Source organism: Manis pentadactyla, chromosome 1 (assembly GCF_030020395.1).
Source record: "Manis pentadactyla isolate mManPen7 chromosome 1, mManPen7.hap1, whole genome shotgun sequence".
Classification (NCBI taxonomy): Eukaryota; Metazoa; Chordata; class Mammalia; order Pholidota; family Manidae; genus Manis; species Manis pentadactyla.
Window position 1 is genome coordinate 121,112,721 of NC_080019.1, and position 25,971 is coordinate 121,138,691.

Genomic DNA, 25,971 nt, shown 5'->3' on the forward strand with positions numbered 1-25,971 from the left:
GGAGGAAAGTGAACTTCCTTCCAAGTAACAGAAGCCTGTCTCGGCATGCTGACCCTAAACAAAATGGAGTTGTGAGCCATGACAACAGAGGTAAGGAATAAAGCCGGTTTTCTGTAAAGGTCCAGATACTTTATGGATGCCCTTGGTGACTTTGGAGACTACTATTTCAAGACACCAGCCACACTTACTGACCTTATCCAGATCCAAATATCTTGTGCAGAAAGTAAGCACCCATTTTGTGGGACTGTTTAAACAGACATCCCTCTGGACTCAGACATAAGTAACTATCCTTGAATCTACTGCAAATATATAGGCAAGAGTTTAATATAAGGCAATGCTCCTTGTCAAGAAATCTCTAAATATACAACTACACCCTATCTAGAAGATTAGACAGAATGCCAGAATATGGCAGGGACATAGCCGTGACTTGGCATCTAGTACCAACTGCTTTTCAAGTTGTCTAAGCCTTGTCAAAAGGGAGTCTTTTTGTAACCCTCGTGGATATTTATAACCCACAATCTGTCTGGGAATCCAGATGCATCCAGCCTTGCCTTGAATAGGTACTTAGTAAATAGCAGCTATGCTCTTTTAGGTCATTTAGTGAATTAGTTCATTAGTTCATGCGCAACCCTTACAGATGAGAATCACCAGTCTTCAAACCAATAACATCAGGATTTCTAGGGGTGGGGTGTGAGGTGATGCAATCAAGATATAGACCCACTGAACTGAACTGAATTGGTCCCTTTGTTTCCTTAAATAAATGGAGAAGGCCTGAAAATCAAATCACCTCAGCATTTTGACTGATGATCTAATTGTTGGAGTCCTTCACCGGGAAGACAGACACATCCTCTTGACCAGACCTAGGCAATGGATGGGGGAAGCAGGAAGTTCTGAAACTGCTTTTAAGCCAAGTTCCAGATAATTACATACTCTGTGCCAGAGGAGTAGGCTGCAAGTTCACAATTATACTGAGTATATTCTGACAGGCCACAGTCATTTGTTGAGAGGCAGGTCAGAAACAGCTCTCGCATGTAAGGTGGAGAGTGGGTTAGTCAAGAGGGGTAATGTCACCCTTGTCCGTAATTCCAAGCTTAGTTTGCATGCGTGCTGAGATGTGCCATCAGCCAATCTGATAATAGTGTGGGTGAGATTGTATCTTGGCAAGACCATTAAGTAGGGGTATTGTGATAGATGTTCTCCTGTTTAACCAGATAACATGTTGAGCCAACAGAATGTTAGTTCATTCTAGGACCATCAGGCCAAGGGAAATAACTACTCAAAATATTAGAGAAAAAAATGTAAAGTAGTTCAGAGCTAAGTCAGTCACCCAAATAGTGGGACAATCTGGAAATGCAAAGGAGTAAAAAGATGAAGAGACAAAGATGGGGTTGAGAGAAACACGCCAAAGAATAGTGTAATTCATGTATTAAAGACCTCCTCTTACAGTGTTCTCCTTGTTTATATCTGGATGCTTTTCTGGGTAGAGGACATATTTTTGAAGACCACAAACTGCTGTGGAATGATAGGGTTAATACATGAGAATATATATAAGAAATATAGCACATTAATTAAGATATGTTCTTTTCTAGATGAGCTTATCAAAAAGGGTTAGAAAAATATGACAGTACTGATATTACTTTAAATAGCAAGAAAATAAATGTGAGAGTTCATGCTCAGAGAATGCATATTATTTTCAAATAAAGTATGTTTTCTTCTCTGCAAAAAACAAAGCTGCAAGTCAGTGGAAAATCAAGAGAATTTTTTGAAAAAGGGTCATCCATGGATTTGATGCCACCCACTTGTCACTCCTAGGCAAAGATACAAAAAACATCTCAGGCCCTCAAACCTTCAGAAATGTACCAGTTTAGGAACTTTGAGAATGTGCACTAGAACACGGCAAGTTGTCTCAGAAAAAAAAATTTTAATAGAAATTTGAAGAGATCTGAAAATCATTATTGAAACATGTAAGTAAAATATTTAAATTATAGAATAAAAATGAAATCAGTGAGAAACCAATGATTGATAAGTCTAATTAATGTAATTATTCGGGGGTGCTAATTAGCAAAGAGAAAAGAAAGGAGAGAAAATGTAACAAAACCATGTGTCTTCTGTAAAAGCACATATTGCCTAGGATTTAAGACCTTGCATCTGAATGATCTTCTACAACCTCACCCCAGGTGAGGAGATGAAGCGCATTGTGGTTAATCCCTGAAAACAGATTGTTCTGATCACACAAAGTTAGGTATAATCACACAACATTAAGTAAAGTATTCATTATTAATCATTGAATGGGAATCTACAGTGTGTCTGGAGAATTCTGAGCATGTGCCTATTGGAGTTTACACTTCTCCAAGACTTAATCAGATTAGAATTATTCTTATTAGTTTATTAATAATCCTCCATCTTGAGTCAGAGAAGAAAAGGTGAAAAATATATTTAGGTGTTTTAATAGAAATGAGCCTGAATGTTAAAAAAAGTTTGATGTTGTCAAAAAAGTAAATTGAATCTTAATGTAATATTATTACAATATCAAAAATGAGGGAATGTCTGGACCAGCTAGATTATATCAGGAATACCACGTTGGGTTGTGCACTCCAAGTTACTGGAGTTTATTCTAAGTAAAATAAACAGAATGGTAAAAAAACCCAAAATACTTAAAATATTTGAAAATATGTCACATGAGAATAAAGAGAACAGAAAGAAATGACAATGATCTTCAAATACCATGTGACTTTCTAGTAGGTAGAGGATTAAATTGACATTGAATAGCCCTAGGAGTGAAATTTGAAAAAATGGTTCGCTACAGCACAAGATACTTCTTATCAGGAAGAGCATTATAAAACCAGTGTTGCCCACCAGTAGAATAAGCCACTTTAATAGATTAATATATTTATCAGGCAAAATGTTCAAATATGTGCTATAATCTGTAGGAAAATTCAAGAATGAATGTATATTTCTCCCAGGTGATTTTGAAGTCCCAAATAGCCCTGAGTTTTAAGATCTGGAGAGATTGTTTGGTGATATTTTGAGAAGCATTTTCTAATGGCCTAATCCTAGCAGTTTTTTTATGGGTATGAAAAGTAAAAATGATACAAACTAAATGATCTAAATTCTCATTTACAATAGCCAAGCTGCACTTTCTAGTCCTCTCTGTAACAGTCACCTAAAAGCATTTCCAGATATATTTATTGTCAAATGTACCGTTTTTCTTTAAAATTGTAACTGTTTCTATCTTCCTCAGTGACCCACACAGTGCCTTTGCATAGCAGGCATTTAATAATGGTTGAGGAATTCAGTCTTCAATGCCTTCTCCTACAGTTTACGGCAGTAGCTTAAATTCATCAATACTTGCATTTTCTCTTGTCAGTTTTTAGAAAATCCAGTGAGCTGTGATTGGAAATATATTCATTAACAGAAAATGGAAATTTGCCAGTTTTGTTACTCAGCATTCATTTCCATTCCCTTTTAATAAATGGACTCTGAATTTCATCCAGTTACTCACCTTGATCTATGCAGACCTGCCTGCATTTTTAAGGAAGTACATCCAAACACAAGTCTAAGAACCTGGTTAACTTAGTTAACCCACCTCAAATTCCTGGCCACAGTGGTTCATTTAAGTACGGACACACGATCCAAATTGGGCCAAGGAGATTTAAGTTATCTTTCTGGGGGATTGTAAGAGAAAATAGATGGTACATATATATGGTGCCTTCAGCTTGCAAAAGAATATCTGACTCTAAGGAGGTTATTATACATGGAGGTGGGCCGAGCTGAGTGAACAGACAAATCAAGCCTCTGTGTGATGCTATGAACCTCTAGAGGCAGTGCCATTTGGTTTGAGATTCTATGCTGAGCAACCAGAAGCATCCTAACACACAGAGTCTCTAACAAATCCAAAGAGTACATTGACAAAACTTTGAATAACTTTTCATTTTTACTAATCTCAATTCAGTTATTTTCCCCACACCCGCCTCTGAGCCTTATTTCCTTTCATTTACAAGGGTTTCCCAAGTGAGTCATATTTTCCCTGTCTCCATAATTTTTCTTCAAATTATTTCCTCTACTTGAGGAGCCCCTTGTCTTCTCTAATTACTAAGTGGATATCCCCTTTGCAACCTGTTTTCCCTCTAGGCTCCATTGTTGCATCATCATTATAGAAAATCTTAATGACATACCTATTGTAACACTTACTTTCAGGTGTTATTTATTTATGTCTCTGCTTTTCTTGGGATTTTTTTGAGACTGTAATTTAGTTAATGATCCCTAAAGTCAATCAAGTCTCTAGTTAGTAAGTTATGGATAAATGAATAAACGCATGTGCTGTAGTTCTTAATCCTTAAAAAGAAAGATGTTAGGTTTACCACAAGTGCCTTCTTAGAAAGTCCTTTTTTACCTTTGACTGTAGTGTTCAATAAAAATTTGACCTATTCCCCAAACATAAATCCATTTCTGATCTTTTTTATAAGATACAGCATGTTTTCAGTGACACATTATAAGATAAAACATATTTTTAAAAAGGAGAGACTTCCCAAAGAAGTTTAATGTTAAAAAAAAAAAGTGCAAGTATTTTGTCTACATGCATGAGCTTCTCAAGATTTTAATTGCTTTTTACTTCAATAAGGTTGTGATGTATAAACAATTTACAAATCTGATCTCAAAAAAACAATGATTTGAATAATCTGTGCTTTAATGCAAAAATGAAACATTAATTTGCTCAGTTTCTCATACAACATGTTTATTAAACATTTCAGTGTCAATAATTTCTTAAAATTGTAACATTCAACCTTGTAATGGAGGCTAATACCAATTCTATTCATGGGACTATATTTTGGACTTTGAACAACTTTAAATAAAATGAATGCCTCTGACTTTAAGTTGTACTTGGAGCAAAGTCAAAAAATACATTAATTCATTATTTCCAACTAATAGAACATTTAATGATGCAATTTTTATTATGACATTTTAATGCAATTATCACATTGTTGAATGTATTTTTGCTTATGTTTTTTACTGAAGTTCAATATATCATTTCTGAACATTCCCAGTTTTCACTTAATTTATTTTTACTTGGGTTCCAGGAAAAGTCTTTTAAAATAAAGATCTGTATTTAGCATCCTTTACCTATCCTCAACCATAAATTTTCATTATGATATGACTTATGGAATCAGTATCAGGAAGTATAGTTTTTAATATGACTTTTTAGAAAGAAAAAATACTTCTGCATCAAAGAGGGAGTTTAGAATCACTGAAATTCTGAGGAGCATTTGCTTTGTGTATTGTTTCCACCTGTTTCTTTTATTATAAAGTGGCAATTTATACTATCATTAGAAATATACATTTATATATAAAGTTTTGCATTCAAATCTCTTTATTTTTGACTACGACTGAAGACCACAAACCAAATAAAAACTCTATATATTCTTATTTCAGAAGCATATGTATATATACACATATATATTTGTAGAACAATCCACTGTTTTAAATGTGATTCTGATTTTAAAAAATGCTATTTACAATTTTATGACAGAGAAATAATCTCAGCCTTTTATGTTACTAAAATGAGCAGAGAATTTTTGTTTGAATATGTTTCATCTTGTGCAGATGAAATTAAGCAGTATCATGGAAAACCTTCTCAGTGCAAGGCCTTGTAGACTAAGTCATGAAGGTGGAATAGCAGATTTGCTATTTCTGGGTCTGTGTTAAAAAAAAAATTACTGTTGATGTAGTCATGCTTCTTCACCAAGAAACCAGTGGTCCCAAAGTAGGACCTTCAAACTTTTCAATACGCAACAAGTCATTCCTCATACTTTACTTTTGTCTTAATATTCTCTTATTAGTGGCCCCACAGGACCACAAATCTATACATAAATAACCCCTATGTACAGCATTGTCATTTTCTTAAATAGAAGAATTCTTCTAAAAAAGCTATCTGGATTAGAATGAGGCCCATAAAGTATCATAATTTACATAAAATTGATGTCTCTTTATTGTGCTAATCCGTAGTGGCTAAAAATGTGCTAAGAAATTCATATGTAAAATTCAAAACCCAAACTATTACTGTGACGGAGAATAGGCTGGCTTGCTGTCCTCCAGGTTCCTGACTCACAAAAGTCTTTGAATCAGCAAATGGAACTTCAGCACCATTTTGTTTCTATACCTCAAATTCTAACCTGAAAATCAAGTAAGGTATATTGACCAGAAAATTATTTTGTGAAAGTCTCAAAATTCCGTTTTCCTTCTTAATTCCACTGATTTTGAAACATGTTACAATAAGGACTCTTAGAATAAACATGTCTTAACTTATATGCACATAGTCAATTACAAAGCTTTACTAAAAGTCATGTTTTTCCTGAGAATATCCCAATGAATTTTTTTTAAAAAAAGCTTATTTCACTTATAGGAGAACAAGTGATGGATAAACTGAGACCCAGAAATTGGAATGATGAAAATCAAACTAGTGGATCCTTTTACTTGGAATAAACCTGAATAACAAATTATTGAAACTGGCTTGTATTTTTGAAGGAAATAGGATTACTTATGTGTTTATATTTGTTAATTTTATTAAAACCTAGACAGTGAGTACTGACTTTTTCTAGTAAAGGTTTTATGTACTTAAAAAGTAAGCAGCAGTTAAACATTCACCCTGTGCTCTAAAACACAGCTTTTTCAGGTTAATGCATCAAAGAAATATGAGGTTTCCAATTTAGCTTCTAAAATTAATTGTAAATATGGCAAAGGTAATTTCCAAAAACATTTTACTGTGGTGTACATTTGCTTAAATGATATGGAGAAAAACAATACACAAATTTGGGCGGCTAGAACTCTTGTTTCTTAAATGCTATTAGGAAAAAGACAAATGTGAGTCTAGATGATAAATGATGGACAGACACTGAAAGATGAAGAATTCTGTTGTAGATTCACATCTCTCTTATATTTAACCAGGTTAGATGTGCTTTGTCATGAAATCATCAGTGTAATCGATAACAATTTGTGAAATGGTATATGTGTCACGGATGAGTCTGGGGTGTGTATGTGGCATGTGTGTGTGTGTGTGTGTGTGTGTGTGTGTGTGTATATGAGTTTCACCACAAAATCTCAGGTCATTTCATGCTAAATGAGCCTACAACCCATTTTGTAAAAGCCTCTTTTTTATCTTTACAAAGAAAACAAGGTTTTGTGCTTAGGATTTGTTTGGTCCTGGAAGTGACAGGTGCGTTTATAATCAAGTTGAATCAAGAGTGACAAGGAGAAAAAAAATAGATTTGTATATTTTTTTTACAAGGATGTTCTTTTTTTAGAATAGCAACATTCCTTTTCTTTTAAATTTAAAAGTCTTTGTTACTTTCTAAATATTCTAGTTAAGCAAACATCTCTTGCAAATATGTGTTCAAATTCTTTGTCTAGACGCATAACTTTTACTCTTGCAACTGATTAGGTAAAGTACTCCATTTCATTTTCTGCTAACCTCCTGATAACAAAAATAGAATACTTGGTGAAGGACACCAACCACTACTGAAGAATAATGATTGTGTAGAGTAAGGAAAACTACACTGACTTTGAAGAGTACAGCAACCAGTGGCAAGATCATTGAAGTGAGGGCCAAGAGCTTCTGCAAAGTGTATATATTTTAGGGAGTCATATTTGGAACAATACATGCTGGACAGTAGAGCTATAGGAGAAGTAACATGCTAAGTCTTCTCATTGATAATATCCATAAATCTGCATACATTTTTTAACATTCTGTTTTATTTTGTTTTAATTTGGATGTCTCTACACCATTCCTGATTTGTAGGACTAAGTAGATCTATTTCTTCCAAGGCAATTGTATAATGTTCATTTCTTTCCTTGTAGTTTTCCAATACTTAACCCTGCCTAATTGTACATTTGCCTAGTCTTTACACTGAGTTTTTGTTTTTCTTGAGTACTTTAAGCTGCTCACACAACCTTGTATACTGGGGCAATAGTGGTTAATTCCATATTGTTTCTTTATGCCCCTTGTAAATTCAGCATATTCCAAGTTCTTTTCTCTGTTCTAAGAGACAGACTTATTGTTCAACTGGCTGACAAATGAGTTTATACAGCAACAAACAAGACACTGGCTTCATAAGACAGTAAGTTAGGAATTTCACAGCCATTCTTCCCAGTTTCTTGGCAGAGTCTGGAATATGCTATACACATAAAACTCAGGTAAAGCACAAAGGCAAATGCAATTTTCTTTAACCAATTTCCTAGGACTTATTTCCTTATGTAAAACCCCTCATCCTTCCTCCCTGCCGCAAGAGATGGTATAAAATTCCCCAAGAGAGCTAGACACATACCTATACTCTCAAAGGTGTGCCCAAGTACAAAATCTGACCAAATGGTAACAGAAACATTACTGTCCATCACTGCCCACGCAGGACAGTGACAACTCCCAGAAGTGACTTTACCCTTAGGGAAACACTTTTCTTTCTGAATGCCTAAAAAAACAAGACCCTAGATTAATACCTTTGATAAAAATATGATATTCTCCTAGGAGAATCTGAACCTCTTTCTATGAAGGAATAAAATCAGCTAAACCCATGAGATTCAACATAAGGCTGTGTTTTACATTAAAGCACTATTAAATAACTTCAAGAATAAAATTTCAAAGTTTTCTTGATGTTAAATGATTCCTGGCTTATACCTTACAGGCATTAGAAGAATCTGTAAGTCATACATATTCAATAGTCAATATCATGGTTAAAAAAAAAAAAGTCCAGAAACAAGGATGTCAGTTCCAGATGCCCAAAGGGAAAAAAAAATTCAAAACAAACCACACATCCCAACATTATCCAGAACTTAAGCTATTTAGCATATTACATTGATTTGTGAGTCCAAATCTTCAAAATCCTTCTCTTTTAAGGTAACAACTTTATTTCCAATCAGTTATAGTTATGTCTTCATTATAATTGCTCTCTATTAACAACAACACAGTTGATTTTAATATCTGTGGAGTCTTGATTTATTTTTTTCCCCCTGCTTTTAAAAGTGCTCTAATCTTTGTTCTTGTGCATTTTCTACCACATTGCAACAGGCAAGCTTTGGTTCAAATTTCTTGTCCTACACAAAGGAAGATTTTGAGTGCGGAATCTTAGCCACTAGGTCCTGGGTCGCCGTTTTATTTTCCTTTCCTTGGGTGGATTTACTGGAAGGAAATGGGTAAAGGGGCAGGGGGAGAAAGGGAAGGAATGCGAGAGGGACAGAGGGAAGAGTTCTCAGCTATGCTGAATCCTGATTCACGACTTTGCCTCCATTCATGGTTGGTGTTCCAGAACTTTTCCTCGAACGCCCTTGTTTTTCTCCAATTTCATGCAGCGATGGCTCTCTGTACATACACACTGGAAGGGAAAATAACATCAATTCCTTATTACAATAGTGGACATCAGTTTGACCTCAATAACCATCTCAAATTTTATTTTATCATATTCTTCACTGTCATCATGAGCTCTTCTCCCGACTGTGAAAAAAATGTTTTAACTTGATAACATACTTAGTGGTTACATGTGGCTCTCTTCCAGTTCTATCAGTCACAACCTTTTAAGGCTTCGTGAACTGCAGGCCTATGAGTGGTTTCTGTTCTCTTATAGATAAGGCTTGAATCTTTACTGCCTACTTACCTACATAACAGGATTTCCTCTAGAGTTAGAGGATACACTGGTAGTATTAATATAGAAATAGATATTTTGTTTTTTAGTCCTTAGTCTGCAATTTAGTTTGGGTAGGAAATAAAATCCTTACTCACCTGCTACCTAGTCTTTACCTTACTACAAGAAACATGACATTGTTGTATTGGATTGAGGTACTTATCACCAATTTTCAGGGCATCCTACATAAGAAATGATAATGAGAGGGCAGAGAAGAGAGAGAGAAAAAGAACATAATTTTCCCAATTGCTCCAGATTTCCTTCACCTAAAGTGATAAACACAGTCCACAGCTTCTTAGTTACTCACCAATAGAAAATGTGGTTATGCAACTCTTAGGTTTCAGTTCACATTCATAAAAATCAGTCCTTTTTCTGCTTTATTGTTTTGTCTGGTTCTAAAGCTCAGTCAACTATTATGGCTGGATAGTGAATTATTATGGCTGTTGCTGGATTATTGAATAGAAAGAACAATGTTTTCAATTCATAGTTATTCTTGTAAGATAGCATCTATCAGCCTATTGAGTATATTAAAACAGATTCACTATTATGTTCTGAGCTAGACAAATGTGATTTTACATGAGCATATGAAATATCTCACTTAGATATCAAGAGTTATTTTCATTCTTGACTCAGAAATAAACAATATCTCTTCTATTGAACCATTACCATGATGCCTTGGTAATCTGAGTATCTCCAGTCAAAGAGCTGCCTCTTGGGTCCTGCTGGGTACCTGAGCCTGGCTCTGATGGAGAGATGCTGTGTGGCGGTTGAGAGCATCAATTTGGGAGCCATAGTGTGCCTAGGGCCACATCCGTTCTCAGTCACTTTCTCTATTCCTGCCAACTTGGACTCATTTCCATCACTGAAAAATAGCATTTTTATGGGGATTAGATGCTTGATATAGAGTAAGCACTCAAAGATGTTTACAAAAAATGAAGGGGCTGATCTAATTGTGAGAATTTTGAATAACAGATTTCAGAGAATACAGTCTTTTGGCTGAAAGTATTCTGAATTCAAAACTAGATTCAGTTAGGAAACAAGTAAGATTCTCCTCAGACTAGTTAAGTATGAGGAGACAGTTTTCTTGACACATCTCAGTTAAGCACCTAGGGATACTGCTAAAACATAGATTCTGGTTCAGAAGGTCTACCTATGGAAGTGATGCTGATGCTGGGAAGACCGGAACGACACATTGGGTGCCACAAAATAGATATACAAAATATTTGTTAACTATATTGTGCAAAATTATTACATATGTTTTTAATGGGAAAATATTTCAGTCATCGCACTGAATGTCTCCTCTTCTATTCCCAAAGAACTAACTGCTTCTGACATAAGTAGCCACATGTGCAGAGGATACTAGTTCAGAATAAACTGATCCTGTCATTTTATATGGTGCCAGTAGATAATTCAAGTTTCTGTCTTTCTTTCACCAAAGACAGATGATCTTTATGGAAGATCCTACTGAAATCTTCAAGTTCCTCAAGTCTAATATCTCTTACTTATATTTCTGTTATGGGCAAAGTGTCAAACTCTCCAAAATTCAAATGTATGTTTACATGTGCAAACTATAGCCATTTATTTATAACTGGTTAGTGCCCAGCAGAATCCATAAGTAATGAAGTAATTCAGCGGGAAAGCTATTCAGATGATGCCATAAAGCAGTTTTTCCCTACTCAGTTTTCTAATAATTGTGGAAACTCATTCATCCCCAGGCCTGACTATAGACTGCCAAATGAAAAACAAACAAACAAACAAAAGCTTAAAAAATACATAGCAGATTTGGACCTATAAGTTTGTTAAACTTCAATTGAGAGGTACTTGAAGAATGTAACTTTCTAACTTTCATTAAAGAATATATTTTTATAATTTTGATAGCTGAACTTCTTAGTGTTGCAATTTATTTTTCATTTCCTTGTGTCATAAATTCCACCCAAGACATTTGTTTTTACTTTTATCTTTTTTTTTTTTGCTATTTCTCTCTTACACATAAAATATTTCAGTTGTGACAGCACTAAATGTTGCCACTGTAATGACTGCCACTGATAATTTTTCCAGTTAACTCAACCCTGCTGGCCATCCTGGTACTAAGTCTCAAGAGAAGCTTTGAAATTGTCATCTGACAATTTTTGCTGTTTCAAAAAGAACAACTCATTAGTACCATAGAGAAGTGTGCAACTTGCTCTTCTTCTAGGACAACTCAGTCTCTAACTCTCCCGTATTTCCATTAAATGGGGTAATAGCATTCTGGGTTTTTAAAAAACTAGTTCATGTATCTTAGCTGGAAAATGAAGAATAAAAAGTGGGTTTCCCAGTTCACTGGAAAATCCCCTCCCACCCAATAAATCAAGTAAGTATTTGAAGGTCTGTATTTCTTTTTCTAGAAAATATTGTTTCTTTAAAGAAAGCAAACTAAGGTCACCCTAGGAACTGCATGCAAATATAAAGACAGAGAGCAAACTCTTTGTTAAACTGATAAACTAAATTTAATTTCCTGGGCTTTAATTTTCATTGTTATTTATATGGGCTCTGGGATTTTGGAGATCCTAAGAAGTTGAAAAATCAAGGTGTAAAAATTTCAATCAAATTTTTGAATTAAAATGAAATTAAAAGATCATGATCCAACCAGAAAGCAAAGAAAGAAAAAACACTTCTCTTCAGTAATGTAACCTCCTTTTATAGTTGTGCTATCACTCCATAACTGTGCTATTCTGAATGGTACATAATAAAATGATGACACAAAATACAAGAAGAAAACAGAAGGCATAAACGTTCTATGAAGTGCACTGTAGCTCTAAAATGTAAATGCAAATCACGGTAATGTATGTGATGTATACCTTAACCACAATGACAATCTTCTTTATCATTTATTTATAAAATAAACCTTTAATCCCTTAAATAAATCTATTATTTTAGAATTTTCAAAGCCATTTTAAATGGGCTAACTCACTTGACAATTACAATAACCCTGTTAATAAAGTGGGTGAGAAATTCTTATCCCCAAAATTTTAAATATAAAAGAAACTAAGCAAATTCCTTAAAACCAGATGGTGAGCAGCACCAGAGCCAGGATAAGAATGTAGGGCCTCAAAGTCATAGTCAGGAGTTCTTAATAAAAGCAGAAAAGCAGTCATCAAATAAGTGTTACAAATGGTTGGCTTAGACAATATTTAAGTTACATCCTTAGGTTAATCAAGACTTAAGTTTGCTTACCTCTAGTAAACATTGCTAATATCATCAAAAAATGGTAATGAAAATAAATGCAGGATGGCTGTTATCAAAAAAACAAAACAGCAAAGGTTGGCAAGTATGTGGAGAAACTGGAACCACTGTACATTGCTGATGGAAATGTAAAATGTACAGCCACTATGGAAAAGGATATGATGATTCCTCAAAAAATTAAACATAAAATTAGCATATGCCCCATAAATTCCACCTCTAGATATATACCCGAAAGAAATGAAAGCAGGGACACAAATAGATATTTGCACAGCTGGGTTTATACAGCAATACTACTTACAATAGCCAAAACGTGAAAATAACCAAAGTACCAACAAATGATTAGATGGATAAACAAAATGTAACATATATACGTACAATGAGATATTGTTCAGCCTTAAAGGAAGGGAATTCTGACACAAGCAAGGGCATTATGTTGTGTGAAATAAGCTAGTCGCAGAAGACCAAATATTTTATGATTCTGATTCCATCTATGTGGGATACCTAGAGTAATCACATTCACAGACACAGATTATAGAAAGGTGATCGCCAGGGGCTGGGAAGGGAGAATGGGAGTAAAAACTTACTAGATACAGAATTTCAGTTGGGAAAGATGAGGAGGTTTTGGGGATGGGTGGTGGTGATGGTGGCACAACAATGTGAATGTACTAAATGGCATTGAAATGTACATTTAAAATGGCTAAAATGGTCAATTTTATGTTGCATATATTTTATACAATGTGACTTATAGTTTACTTATTTGAATGGTTTATTATTGCTTAAATTATTAAAATGTTAAACTGTTAATTTACTTAAAATTAATGAAATTTTTAAAAATTACACACATAAAATCAAATACCCTGAGTGTAAGCTATAAACGAAGAAGTGACTCCTAAAGCCAGAGATGTCCTGTAAGCATGGGAGGAGCCAACAATCCCCCAATAGTCAAAAAACTGGTCTTAGGGCTGCATGAAGAAAGAGAATTGAGGTGTCACTGAGGGGCACAGGGGTGGTATGGGGCTACAGGAGACTCTGATGAGAACATCCTAGGGCTGCACGGACTAATACAGTATCCATTTTGGCATATGTGGTCATTGAGGACTTCAGATGTGGTTAGTGCTAATTTAGACGCACTATATGTAGAACATAAACACTTAATTTTAAGGACTACACAAAAAGAATAACATTGCTCAGTAATGATTTTTATATTGATTATATATTGAGGTAATATTTTTTGTATACAAGGTTGAGTACCTTATTAAAATTTATCTCATGTTAGTTTTTATTTTTAAATGTGATTACTAGAAAAATTTTAATTACATATGTAGCTCATATTATATTTCTATTTGTGCTTTCTTAGATGTGTTTGCTGTTCTCGGGAAGAGCAGTGTTTTGATTAGCGCTGAAGGTGTAAGTTACTGTCTGATGGAGGGGACAGTCGAGAAAATTTGACCTGATTGGACCAGACTTTCTGTAAGCAGACTTAGGAGAAGCAGAACTGTCCAATAGTATGAGCTCGTTCACAAAACATTTACTGACCCTCTTAATATGGGTTAACTAATATTGCATCACTTTAATTCTATTTTTGGTTTTTCATTTTCTTTTCCTTCCTCAAATTTCAGTTAGTCTTACTGAGAAATGACTGGTGTTTACCATGGGGGAGGGGCTGAGGTGGGTGAGGGGATAAACGGGCCCCAAAATTCTCAATCCTAATATAGGTTGGTCATGGGGATGGTAGTATAGCCAGTGATTCTGTAACATCTTCCTATGATGACAGATAGTAACTGGACTGGTGGGGGTGAGGATTTAATAATATGGGTAAACTGTTGAACCACTGTGTTGTATAGCTGAAACCACTGTAAGACTGCTCAATGATACTTAAATAAAAAAAAAATTCAATTAGTCTTTTCTTCAAATTTCAGTTAGTCTTTTACTACTATTCAGAAGTGAATTTATTCAATCATTAATTTGTTCTTTTTTTCTATAGACAGGAGCATATTTACTCTGTGCTAGGCACTCTGCTAGATTCTGTAGCAACTGCAAGAAATGACCTCTTGATTCCTGCCCCCAAGGAGCCCAAGGTTAAGAGAGGGAGCCCAGGCATGCATACAAATCACAGGGTAGAAAGGGTCACACTAGAGAGCAGAACTGGAAATGCATATATAAAAAAATAGCAATTTGATGTTGATTTAGCCTTGAAGAATGCAAAGGATTTAGAGGGACAGCTAGACTAATAAACGAGCATGAAGAGATGAAGTGCAGGTTGTATAAACATGACTGGTTGAAGAATGACGCAAAATAGAGAGGTGGTGAGGGTTAAGACTGACGGGCTAACTTGTGTCACCTCCCGAATTCCAGGCCAGAGAACTGAAACCACGATCACATCATCCTCAATTGATGGTGAATGAAGAGTTTAACTTATGGCCATCAAGTTATGAATGTGAAGGGAAATCTATTCATCCACTATCTTTATCTAGGAATTGTCTAAGTTGATAAGACAGGAATACAGCCAGTCAGATTAGTCAAGAAGAATCAGTCAAACTGAATACCTCTTCATGGACCCAGAAGAAATGATTGGCAGCATTTGAAACTTTAATGAGCAGTCTGATGCCTTGCAAATGCAGTGTTAATAACAAACCTAGCTGAAGCACCACTATGAGTCAGACTTGTTGCTTATTTAATATATACAATATCTAATATACTCCAAGTACCGTGATTCTGACTGCAGTCGCAAGGCGGAGTTCACGCGGTCAAGCTAACCGACATTGTGAGAAGGGTCATTCTCTTGTTTTGTGGGAACCTTAGTTTAGCACTTAAAAAGACTGAACAACAAATGACAAATCAAGAATTACCAATCCCACATGTGAGAATCACATACACTTTACTGCAGTAAAAATTAATCACAATTTAGACAGCTACTAGTACTAGAGTTTGGAGTTCTGGTTTGATTTCCAATCACATGCCATGAAGCCATCAGGGGAAACCTTTGAGAAATATGTCTAGAGAACTGTGTCGGTTCTGATCTTCAATACTTACATAAATTCTCTTAACTCCTAAAGTGTGCTTCTCAAGTCATTCCTATCCCATGCAAGTTAAGTTTTTCTCTTTTTAATAATAAGGTCCTTCTTGGTACCTAAGTATCTTCAACGTACACCCATCTCTTGACGTAGTTCAAAGTACAATGAGATTTAAGAAAGGGGCTTTTCTATGACTTGATGTTACAGTATGCTATTATTTCATTAGGAATAGATTTACTTTGCTTTAGGGGGCTCTACATTTAAAAAAATATCTTTGTTCTTGAATATTTTCTTATTGCATCCTCTGTTTTATGCATACTGGCCCATTACATCTCTAAGAGCAGTTTGATATTCTAACTCTTTTGATGAGGAGTAATTTCTAAACTGAGAATAAAGAAAAAAACAACAAAAAAGCCAACTCCCTATTTTTCTTACTCTCCCATCTCTCTAATCCTGTTTTACAGAAACTCACTACCCATAGAACAATTGCAAACAAGTCCTCTGATTTAGGCAACTTGGATGTTACTATCTAACCATAATCATAGCTAATATTAATTGAGCACTTACTATCTGCACTTTCTACACACTAAGATTATTTTAAATGACCCTGAGAGGTAGATACTTTTATTGGTCCTTTTTGCAGGAACCTTGTGTGCTACATTTGTGATACAGATTTTATGTTCAGTGGGCATGATTTAGTTACCAGCTAGCAGTTGGTATGGAATTGATTTCTGTGTTTCCTTCTGATTTTGTTTACATTATTTTTCCAACACATTCTCAAGAATTTTGGGTGTCCTGATGATGCAATACTTGAATGATAATAACATTACTTCTCTTTCATCTGGCTCTTCTGTTGTTCTTGATCACACTGCTTTTCCTCTTTTCCTCTTTAAAGGAGGGAAAAAATTACTTGCTTTATTTCATCCAACAGGATATTTTTTAGATAAACATCATCTTTCCTCTATACATGTGGTACCATAATAGTTTTGGATAAATAGTGAAAGGCGATAATGTTCTGAAAATGGAAGCACTTCTCTTTGGTTCTTTAGTATCCTTTCTTCAAATCAGGTTTTCTTCCTATTTTCCCTCTATTCTGATATATGTTTCAATTTCTTCCTCTTCTACATTTTCCTCTCCCCCCTACTTCTTCTACTGGATGTTTCTTTTTTTCATGACTTTTCTTGATCTGTAGTATCTTGACACAGAAGGATTCACCCCAGCTTCCAGAATAAAAATGAAGGAGAAAGATTTGAGGAGAGATTATTCTTCCTCATGTGCAAACACAGGGCAAGCTCAGGTTTCTAGTAAAGCAGCCCATGTCATGCATCACTTTAAGACATAGCATTCACTAGGAATCACTAGTTCAACCCTTTAATGAGAGCCGAACATGCCTGTATGGTGAACAGTAATCACTCAGTGACTCCCCCTATCAATTTCACAGCTGCCTAAAATGCACTGGCTGTATTTCCATAAAAAGCTCTGTAGTCCTAGTATCACTAATAAAATGCTACATTTGGTCATAACATGGCCATAAGCTACCAACTTTGTAATAATATATGGCATGTTTTGTTTTATTTTCAAATGCAAGACTGTGCTATGAGAAAAGAGAAATGTATCAGTGGACTTTGAAGTCTCGTTAAAAATAAAATCCATCCTCTCTTTGTAAGATTAGGTATGGGTCTTTCCAGGGCAGGCTTTCCATTTGGTATTTTTCTAATATATTATTTTCACTGTCATCTCTGTCACAAACGCAGTTATCAGCATATACAGGCATTCCTAGCCATGATAATAGCTCAAATTCCCTATTTGTCACTTTTGACACTCAACCATCACTTTTATGTTAGTTATCAGAAATTTCTCTCAGAAAACTTAAGCAAAAATAAGGCCACTACTACAAGTAGGAAAAAGTGAAATCTCAGAAATTGCTGTCACTTATAAATCTGACAACTCTAATAAACAAGGCGCCAGGCACCATCCTATGGTACTCTCCTCTTCAGCAGCGTTGTCCACCTAATCATAGCTAATATTAGTTGAGCACTTACTAAATATCTACACTTTCCATATACTGAGATGATTTTAAGTGACCCCAAAGGGTAGACACTTTCAGTGGTCCTTTTTGCAGTCATGGAAAATGAAGACCAACAAGGGTAATTTGTTCAAAGTAGTACCCTGATACAGGGCAAAATCAGAATCCGAGCGCAGATGTGCCTGACTCCAGGGCTCCTGCTCTAAGCTTGTCATCAGAGAGTTTAATGTGTCTGGAGAAAAACATAAAACTTTGTTGTCTAGTCTCAAGACAAAATCTCGACCATAACCTTGGCATGTTGTGGAATCCTACTACATTTCTCTAGCCAATCTCCTCTCCCATTCTTGCCAAGTGACTAGTCTGTTCTTGCTCTTTCCTCCTCAAACTTCCAGCACCACCCCTCAACCCCTCCTCAGGCTCAGGTAGTGCTTGCTTTTTATTGTTTTCTTCCCTCTTTTCTAATTCTGTCTTCCAAATGGGGCAATATAACTCCCGTTTCTGATAAAGCTCATAAATGACACTATAAAAGAACCCCCCATCCTGTATCAGTTTCCATAAAAGAAGAATGAAATATGACTCAACTTTTACTACTACCAATTTAATTGAATTTTCCTTGGCCTTCTCTAATTTCCAAGAAGTGGAAAAGTTAGATTGCTCTGTTAGTTAATGTACCATTAAAGATATTTAATTGTCTTAATAGCAGATCATGGAAGGGTGTGAGCAATTAACATGAAGCAATTTCACACCTTAATTAATGTCACATGGAATCCCTTTGGAGCTGTAGAAGAATTTGAGGTGCTGGTTCAGCAGCCATGTATTATTGCCAAACGAATGCACCCAGTGTGCTGGAAGTATTTATTATAAAGAGTTAAGAGACATTGTGAGCAAAAAGTTCTCTTATCTTCATTTATAAAAAGATCAGAAGTAACATTTGTGTGCAAAAGACAGAGAGATGTGGGAGGATAATGTGTCTGGGAAAGGTAGAAGGGTTTAGAATTAAAGACGAAATTCGAAGCCAGGATAAAGCTGCTGTGAGTGAGCTGCCCCGGGGCTGGAGGAAGAAGGTCTCACAGGCTGACAGAGATCCACACGACAGAGACTGAGAGTTGCAGCCATTCTCTGTTCTGTAATTAAAATAACCAGGGGCATCAGATGTACTTTTTGCTCCATCTTTCTGTTTTTGCCTTTTAGTAGGATTGGGTCCAAAAGAGGATTTTGGAAAACAACTATTTAGTTCTCTTTCCAGTTAGTTAAAATAAAAATATCATCCCTAGTATCTTCCCTATTGGAGCATTATGATGTCCAGACTCCTGATCTGTTCAGTTCCTTGGTATCTCATTATTTAGCTTTGGAAGAGATTATTTTCCCTCTAAATTCAATTTTTGTTGTCTCTAATCCTTTATCCAATACCACACCTCACAGCATTTCTCCAGTACATAACTCAGTGACACAGAGACAAGTTTCCAAGGGAAAATGGAAAAGACACTTTGCACTGATCTGACAGACTTGAGAAATCCAACTTTCATACAGTGTCGAATCTTCACATTTTCCTATGAAACAGATGCCATTTATAATCTTCATCTTTAGAGATGACTGATGTTGAAGAAGGTAAATTATTTTCTCAAAATTACACAGCAAATCATTGGCAGAATTTGTGTCAGAAGAATGACATTTATTTCTCCTTGGTTAATTCATTTCTATTAGGTTACCACCTCTCCATGATCAGGGTAGTACAATAACTGGTATTACCTCTAGTAATTCCACATAATAATTTAACCCAGAACTCAAGGGCAACCATATGAATAGCAATAGGAAATATAAAAATGTAACACATTTCATGTTTTTGATTCCATGGTACCAGAGTGACAACTTACTTTTTATTAGATTAAGTTTAGCTCAGTATACTGATAACAATGATTTGAATAAATGTAAATAATTGCTTAAGGTCAGATTTGATCAAAATAAGCCTAAAAACACCAAATTCAATTCAGAACACTGAGTCTCAAACCAGGTTGCCATCAGAGTCACTTGGACAATAAAATCAGAACATTTTAGAACTTTGATCTGAGAATTTGTTGCTCTTAAGAATACTTCAGATGGTTCTGAGGCTGATGTTTAGGAAACACTGATGTACATTATACTGTTGGGACATAAATCAGGTTTTACTAGCTTAAAGCAACAGTTCTAACAGGGAAAATGGACCATTTGTAACCCCCTCACAGGTGTGTATGTGTGTTTGATGTGAAGATATGTGTTAGTTTTATCTACCCACTAGAAAATAAATTGGTGAAAAGTAGTAAATGTTCCAAGTTTAATATTTCTGTAGCAATGGACCTCAATTGATATTTACTAATTTTACTTTAGAAACATTTCTCTCCCCAGAATTAAGTTCTTGAAAATTAAATCTTTTAAAAGTGCACACATTTTTTTCAGGGGGAAGGAATGGGTGTTTGAACAGCCAACCACCTGCAGGAGCTGAGTAATGAGCTTCTTGAAGGAGGAGGGAGGAGAAAAGGAGGAGATAGTATCTTGTTCTTTGTCAAAGAGTGTCTGGCTGCTGTATTTGAAGCTAAAGGGGGAGGTCACCACCAAGACAACTTAAGTCTGGGGGAGTTACCTATCTGTGGTGGGAACAATGCTCTAAAAGGGCAAAACTGGGAACTGTGAAGCCTGCACCGTTGTCTTATATTCCAGGGGAGGGGACTCGTGGAAGTAAAGGTTGATAGGTTGATATGCAGTGCACATAGTAATGGGTTTAAATATCAAGTCCATCCATCTGCCTGAATAGATGCCCTTGCAACCCCTCATTAACACTTCCTGTGTTCTAAACACAGGATGGAGGATGGAGAATGAGGCTGTGAAGAAAAAGTGGCTGGTAGTTAATTATTATCATGCAATCAGTGCAGGCCTTAAAGGTCTTCAAACTGACAGAGCTTAATTTTGGGAATCCTGACATTCAAAATGGTATCACCAACGGGACTGGGGAGAAGCCAGCACTATCTGAGAAGCAAAACAAAAACAAAGCAAACCTTCTCTGACTTTTCTGCATAAGGGGCCAGTTCCCTTCACAGGGGAGGGAGGCATTTATGTCTGTAGTACTGGACTCTGTTGGTAACAGTAATGGGTGGCTTACAGGTTTACAAAAATTCCTTTAAAAACTAAAAATAATTAATAATCTTTTTGGTTAACCAGCAACCTGGCTAAACTCTTATGAAGCTAGTGATTTCTTTCTTTTCCAAAAATGTCTTCTAGTTATGTGCTTTATACGTGGCCTATGGAAAAAAAATATCAAAAACTTTACGGCTAAAATACCTTTCATCCTATCCCTCTCAAAAAAAATCACAATTCACTCTATGTGAACAGCTCATAAAGTTGTACTCTATTCATTCAAAAACTTAATGAAGGAAATGTGTTCAGAATCATTTAATATGTAAATCCTATCCTAATCTAGGAAGGAGCATGGTTTTATAATAAAGAACTTATAAAAACTGCATGAAATGGCACTGTCAAAGAACTTTAGGAATCACTAGGTCTAAATTGTTCTTTAACCAAGTAGGAAATAAAGCCTATTAAAATTAATCAGAAAAGAATGATGTATTCTTACCTAGTTTCTTGCCTTGTTTTCACATAGCATTCCCTAACCTATCTGATCATCTACCAATAGAAATTTATCTCATCATATCATGCATACCTATCTCAGTTCTGCATGGTTAAGAACTAGTTTACTCTTCAGTTTGCATCATGATATAACATTTCTACTTTGCTAAAACTGATCTTTCTGAGTATTAGCATAGCCACAGGCTTACTTCAGAGCAAGGGCAGTCCAACGTAGGGGTTAGGTGCATAGCCACTGGCACTAGGCTTCTTACACTGCAGTCTCAGGTCTGTATCTGTGATCTTGGACAGATTACTTAATTACTTCAAATATTAATTTCCTCATCTATAACATGAGGATAACAACATAGGGTTGTTGTGAGGTTTAACAAAGATAATGTGTGCAACCTTCCTAGCAAATGATAAATTGAAAAATTGTATATAGAAGTAGTAAGACTAGTAATAGAGTAATGATAGTGGTAACAAGAGTAGTTTTGGGATCCTGGCAGGGAGAAAGAAGATCTCACTGCAGAGTAGGATAATGCCTAATAAAATCTTAAGTGCACACACCTTTGACAATAAGGGTAACCTGTAAAAATCATTTAATAACATAAAATATAACTGCATGCAGAATCATTGGGGATCACAAAGTAATAGCAAGGTACAAATGAGGTGTATGAGGACTGACCAATTTCATGTGTATCAGTTGCAATATAAGAAAATGAATCTGAAATGGCCCCTATATCTAAAAATAAGTCTATTTTAGATTTAAAAAAGGAAAGAAGCAATTAGGAGGCATTTATCCCAGAGCATTTACTAAGGTCCTACTATGCTACATTGAGATCACATCTCAGATCTAAAACTAGCCAATCACACCAGTCTCTACAGATATTAAGTACTATATTGCTCAAGTCAGAATACCTTGGTTTGAATTCTGCCACTGCCACTTACAAGCTGTGTGATTTGGGACAAATTAATGTCTCTGTGCTCCATTTTCCACATTTGTAAAATGGGAAGAATACTAATCTACTTTATAGAAATGGAATGAAAGAAAATAAAAGAGGCTATAATTGAAACATGCTCAGCACAATACCTATACAAAACAGGCAGTTATAAAACTGTTGGCTAGTGTTGTTTTAAAAAGTGAACCCACTAAAACAAAAGGCAAAGACGTTTCTGGGGAATTAAAAGGTCTTTGGTCTGAAACCAATTAAGTTTTGTCTTCATCTTTGGAAGAGAGCCTCATCATATTCTAAATACTTCACACACAGGTTTTCATTTCCACAATCTAAAGTTAGACAAAGAGCCTTGGAAATAAATCCAAGTATCAGTGAATCTGATTTACAATGCACTTAATTTTTTTTCCAAAACAAAATGACAATCATTCTAAAGCATCAGTAAAAACAAGAAATAAAAACAAAACCATCAACCAAAAGCTGCCAGCGAGACATCTAAGGAAATCAGAGCTATTCTGAAGTTGAGATGATGGTAGGACTAAAGAAGCTCTTCATTGTCTCAGTCCCATTCTGCCATTTTCCCAAAATAACTGAACATTCATTTGGTATTTAGCCATGCAGAAGAAAGACTACATTCCTAGACTACCCTGCATAGAAGTGTGGCCACCTGACTGGGCTGGGAGATGTGGTATCAAACTGCAGCTAGTGGGGATGATCTTGCCCACAATACTGACCCTGGTTCGCCTCCACCTGTTTCATGCCTTCCTGGGCCCCATGACTGCAGTGAGGGTGCTGGTTGGCTCACGGGGATGGTGGCAGACCAGGGGCTGCTATGCACAGCTTTGCTCATGATGCAGTGCACAGGCATACAGCACACTACTGAGAGTGGCACTCAGGTGGACATGGGTTCCTAGCAATTGGGAAGCCACGGAAGCAGCCCAAGACAGCAGGTTTCCAGATTTGGTTTGGGAACAAATAAAACTTTGTATGATTAAGCTGCTCTTAACATGGGTTTTGTGTTGTATCAGCCAAACCTAATTCTAGCACATACAACTAGGAATGTCTAGTTGCCTCTTTCCACATTGGCATTAAAATGCAGCAATAAATGTAGAATTAAGGCATCTCTGGAACCAGGAACATGGTCATATGGACCCAAAAGGAACCTGACTAGCCAAAGTGCAGATAGCAGTCATGATCAGTGGTATTTATTTTTTGTTCTTTGTTTTTGTGAGGGGGCAGAGGTAAGTATGGAATGCATTATTCATAAAAAGAATAAAAATGCACATGGATTTTTTTCCTTGTCCTTTATGCTTTTCTAAATTTTCCAAAAATTGTTAAAGGGCATATACTACTTTTATTACAATAAAAACTCAAACACATAAAAATGATGCAATAGTATTAATAATTTACTCTTCCACACCTAGCATATTTTTGTCTGCCTAATCCTCATCCCTCATCTCAAATGGTCTGAACCTGGGCTAGCCTGGAAGGTATGTTTAAGTAAGCAGTTTTTCAATATATTTTTTAACATATTCCACCTTTGGTGGAAGTGATAGCCTTTTCCCTAAATTCCAATATGACTTACAGCAATGTGTAATATATCACTTTGTACATTATACTATTGTCATTCATAAACATATTTCATATCTCCAAGAATATTATGAAGTCATCTAGACTATATAGCTCTTCTTTGTCTTTATGCTAACCATTCCTTAATTCACACATTCACTTATTCAATTGACAACTGATTAGGTAACATCTCTCTCTGATATGCCAGATAATTGTACAAAACACAAGGAAAAATAAAGCATATTATGTGCACTCAAAAAGTAAGAGGACAGAGTGGCAAATAGGTAAATTTAATACAATATGATAATTTCTAGGGGAGAGAAATGTATCCAATAATAAGGTGACAGCATATTTAATTCTACATGAAGGAAATTAAAGAAGCCCTTGCAGAAATATTGACTCTTGAATTAATTCTTTACAAGAACTAACAGGCATTTTCCAGGCACATGAGTGGATGGAAATTGTGGGGCGAAGAGGATAAAACAAATGACAAGAGGTCTCAAACAGTTAAAATATATTACAAGAAGGAAAAGTTCAGTTTTATGTGGTTAATAGCACAGGGTTGGCGGGGAGCCTTGAGAGGGACTAGGAGCTCTGAATGTCACATTTCCCCCTACGTTAACAAATGTCTGTTGACTATTATGGTCACTATACCCTGCAGCAGGCATTGTGTCCCTATACTGGTTGACCTGACCCCACCTTATAGACACTGAGGCTAAATCACAGAATTGCTGTACATTGCCTCAATTTTCTCATTTCCTCAGACAAAGAAGCTGAACTAATGTTTTCAGTGATTATAATGTGACTTTTAGAGAATTTTACATTGATAAATATCCAGACCACTGCTGCTTTCTCAGCCTGTATTAAAAAGCTTGACCGCATACAGAAAATGTGGTCACCTCAGTGGTACATTTTCATCCTACCTAAGGAACAAATTGACAAAAATGGGTTTGTTCAGCATAAAATTATTCTGCTGACCAATTTGAAATAAGTGAACATTATATTAAATGATCAAGGGAGAAGTTATAGGTTCATTGAGGATAAAATTTAATACTATAAATATTAATCACAGTAAATAGCATACTAGTTTTTCTTTAAAAATACAAAGAAAAATTAATACATCATACTGCTAGATTTGTTCACAAAGATGTAGAGATCAGGATATAAATATATTTCTATAAGCTTTTTGCAGACCTTAAAGGTCTACTATGTGTTATTGGTTTTTCAAGAGGACAGGCTGAGAAATTAAATCATGTTCAACAGAGAAGGAAATTACATTCCAACTCGTAACTATCACTATTTTTCTACTTTCAGGAATTTTCTAGCTTCTAGAGTGAAGCAGTTTTTTTTCATAAATGCCAAATATTTGTAATAGAATTTCTTTGCCTTTTGACAGGAAGAGGTACTATTACGTTGTCTGACTTTATTCTGATCTGTTGTAGTTCAAGTAAACTCTACTAAGCAAAGGGATAAGAAGGAGAATTGGCATCAACATACAGATCGGAGCTTAAAGAAAAGAAGTTCATATCATACCTTCAATAGGTTTTGGTACAAAATGTGACGATGGCTTGGTTTTCTTCACTCTGTTCCCCTTCATAATTTGACCTTCCTTATTGAGTCCCAGAAACCACGCTCGGCCTGATTCTTGCTGACGGTACAGTGTGGAAGAATAAATCACATAGTAGTTTTCAAACACAGATTCCTTAAATTTGCACTCTGGAGTGAAAACATCCTGCAGAAAAATAAAAAAAGTATAGACAAAGGAAGAAAGGATTTAAAAATGAATCAGCAAATGTTTTAAATCAATGAGCCCAAAATACAGGTCTTCTGGTAAGAACAAATGTGAGGCAATTGCATACAATTTCTATTATCACTTGGTTAGAAAGATTCATCATATAAAATCAAGAAACAAGATTTCCTTTCTA

At 35.5% G+C, this 25,971-nt stretch overlaps 1 protein-coding gene across 3 annotated transcripts in view; it reads right to left on the reverse strand.

Annotated features, from left to right (window-relative positions):
• Nucleotides 1-4,566: 4,566 nt before the first annotated feature.
• FGF12 (fibroblast growth factor 12) overlaps nucleotides 4,567-25,971 on the reverse strand; it is a 529,654-nt gene continuing 508,249 nt past the window's right edge. For 2 of the 3 annotated variants that reach the window (XM_036875265.2, XM_036875264.2), the window contains exons 4-5: nucleotides 25,580-25,778; nucleotides 4,567-9,359 (exon numbers count right to left, since the gene is read on the reverse strand). In XM_036875265.2, coding sequence (XP_036731160.1) covers nucleotides 9,241-9,359; nucleotides 25,580-25,778 — 318 coding nt within the window. In that variant the 3' untranslated portion in view covers nucleotides 4,567-9,240. The remainder of the gene's footprint in view (nucleotides 9,360-25,579; nucleotides 25,779-25,971) is intronic. The other variant, XM_036875266.2, reaches the window with a different exon arrangement.